Genomic DNA, 2180 nt, shown 5'->3' on the forward strand with positions numbered 1-2180 from the left:
TAAACATGCACAATAGGAAACCAAGGACAACCTACATGCAAAATTTAAGAAAGATCCCTCAAAGTACTTTCACTGTCGAAATCTAAGATTGCCGCCTGTCGGCCATTTTCTTTACACTAGCTGTCTCAAAATCAAACATGCACAACAAGAGACCGATGGGAACCTGCATATAAAAAAAAATCCCTCAAGTTCTTCCTGAGAAATAGCGGTAACAAACATTCATACTTAAAATCCAAGAAGGCAGCCTGTCGGCCATTTTGTTTATCCGATCAGTCTCAAAAGTAAACATACACAACAAGAGAGATCGATGGTAACATGCATATCAAATTTTAAAAAGATCCCTCGAGTACTTCCTGAGAAATAGCGGTAAAAAACATTCATTCTCAAAATCCAAGATGGCTACCTATTGGCCATTTTGTTTATCCGCTCAGTCTCAAAAGTTAACATGCACAACTAGAGACCAATGGGAACATACATTTTAAATTTAAGAAAGATCCCTCAAATACTTCCTGAGAAATAGCCATGCATGCATCAATCATTTATTGTCAAAATCCAAGATGGCATCTGTCGGCCATTTTATTTATGTGATCAGTCTCAAAAGAAAGCATGCATGCACAACTAAAGACCAAGGGGAACTTGAAAAGATTCATTCCGTACTTCCTAAGAAATAGCGATATCAATCATTTACCGTCAAAATCAAAGATGACCACCTGTAGGCCAAGTAAACATGCACAACTAGGGACCAAGGGGAACCTACATATCAAATTTGAGATAGATCGATTCCTCGAGTACCTTCTGAGAAATAGCAATAACAAGAACGGGTTAAGGATCGATGGGCGATGGACGGACAACAGACCACGGATGACAGGCGATTTGAACAGCCCACCATGTACATGTGATAATAGCAGGCTAAAAATCCAGTGCGTGGTGATTTACAAGTCAAGGCCCATCAGTATTTACTAGATATATCTGTGACGTTAATAAAATGGTTAAAACAAGTAAGTTTTACTGCCAATTCAATCTCTCTTTAAGAAAAGTATCGACCAGCTCTGCTCGGGGACATTGTCGTGTGTTCTTGGTAATGAAAACATTGACCAATCATGTTGGGGAACACGATCATGTGATCTTGGTAATGAAAACATTGACCAATCATGTTGGGGAACACGATCATGTGATCTTGGTAATGAAAACATTGACCAATCATGTTGGGGAACACGATCATGTGATCTTGGTAATGAAAACATTGACCAATCATGTTGGGGAACACGATCATGTGATCTTGGTAATGAAAACATTGACCAATCATGTTGGGGAACACGATCATGTGATCTTGGTAATGAAAACATTGACCAATCATGTTGGGGAACATGATCATGTGATCTTGGTAATGAAAACATCAACCAGTCATGTAATTAGGGAACATGATCTTGTGACCTATGTCAGGAAGGTATTCGTCATACCACTGTGCCTTTCAGACCCTCGACCGGAGAATCTATCTGATGTTGAGGCATTTCTGGAACACTATTGTCGATACTTCCCAGGTGAAAGAGAGGATGTCCATTGCTGGTGGTGGTACTACCAGGGCTGCCCTCTGCCGGTGGTTGTGTGGAATTGTCATCGTTATCTTCTTCATCAGAGTCATCATCCATGTAGATGATTGGAATCTGTTGTAACAGTAGGTATTAACGTTAACAGCAGTTGTACTGATATATATATATATACAGTACATTTCACCTAATATCACGTCTGTTCATGTCACTTTTCGGTTATTATCATGTTTTTTTGATGCACCGTTTTTCTGATATATAATCTATGCAATTCAATTCTTTTATTATCACCTGATTTTATGTTGATTTCTCGTAATATCACTCTATTTTGGCCACTGCCACAAAAAAAATACAGGTTAATGGTGGTAATGATTCATGATAAATGCCCTGGGGACCTTCTTTCACACCCTGGACACATTATGTAAACAATGCCTTGACCTAACAGGGTATTTTTTACACCTGGCTGACTGTCAAACAATAGGTTACACCTGGCTGACTGTTAAACAATAGGTTGACTTACATACTTGTTAACATGATATTCACCTGTGGTTGGGGAGCTAGGGCAGTCTAACATCTGTAAACTTTTCTAATGCCAAGTGTGATGTATTCTTTCAACTAATTATAACATGTGTA

The 2180-nt window shown here is 38.9% G+C and overlaps 1 protein-coding gene across 2 annotated transcripts in view; it reads right to left on the reverse strand.

Moving 5' to 3' along the window:
* Positions 1–454: 454 nt before the first annotated feature.
* LOC110456138 (potassium channel subfamily T member 1-like) overlaps positions 455–2180 on the reverse strand; it is a 43880-nt gene continuing 42154 nt past the window's right edge. For both annotated transcript variants that reach the window (XM_021506706.1, XM_021506705.1), the window contains one exon: positions 455–1664. In XM_021506706.1, coding sequence (XP_021362381.1) covers positions 1455–1664 — 210 coding nt within the window. In that variant the 3' untranslated portion in view covers positions 455–1454. The remainder of the gene's footprint in view (positions 1665–2180) is intronic.

Source organism: Mizuhopecten yessoensis, unplaced genomic scaffold, assembly GCF_002113885.1.
Source record: "Mizuhopecten yessoensis strain PY_sf001 unplaced genomic scaffold, ASM211388v2 scaffold8537, whole genome shotgun sequence".
In the NCBI taxonomy this organism is placed as follows: domain Eukaryota; kingdom Metazoa; phylum Mollusca; class Bivalvia; order Pectinida; family Pectinidae; genus Mizuhopecten; species Mizuhopecten yessoensis.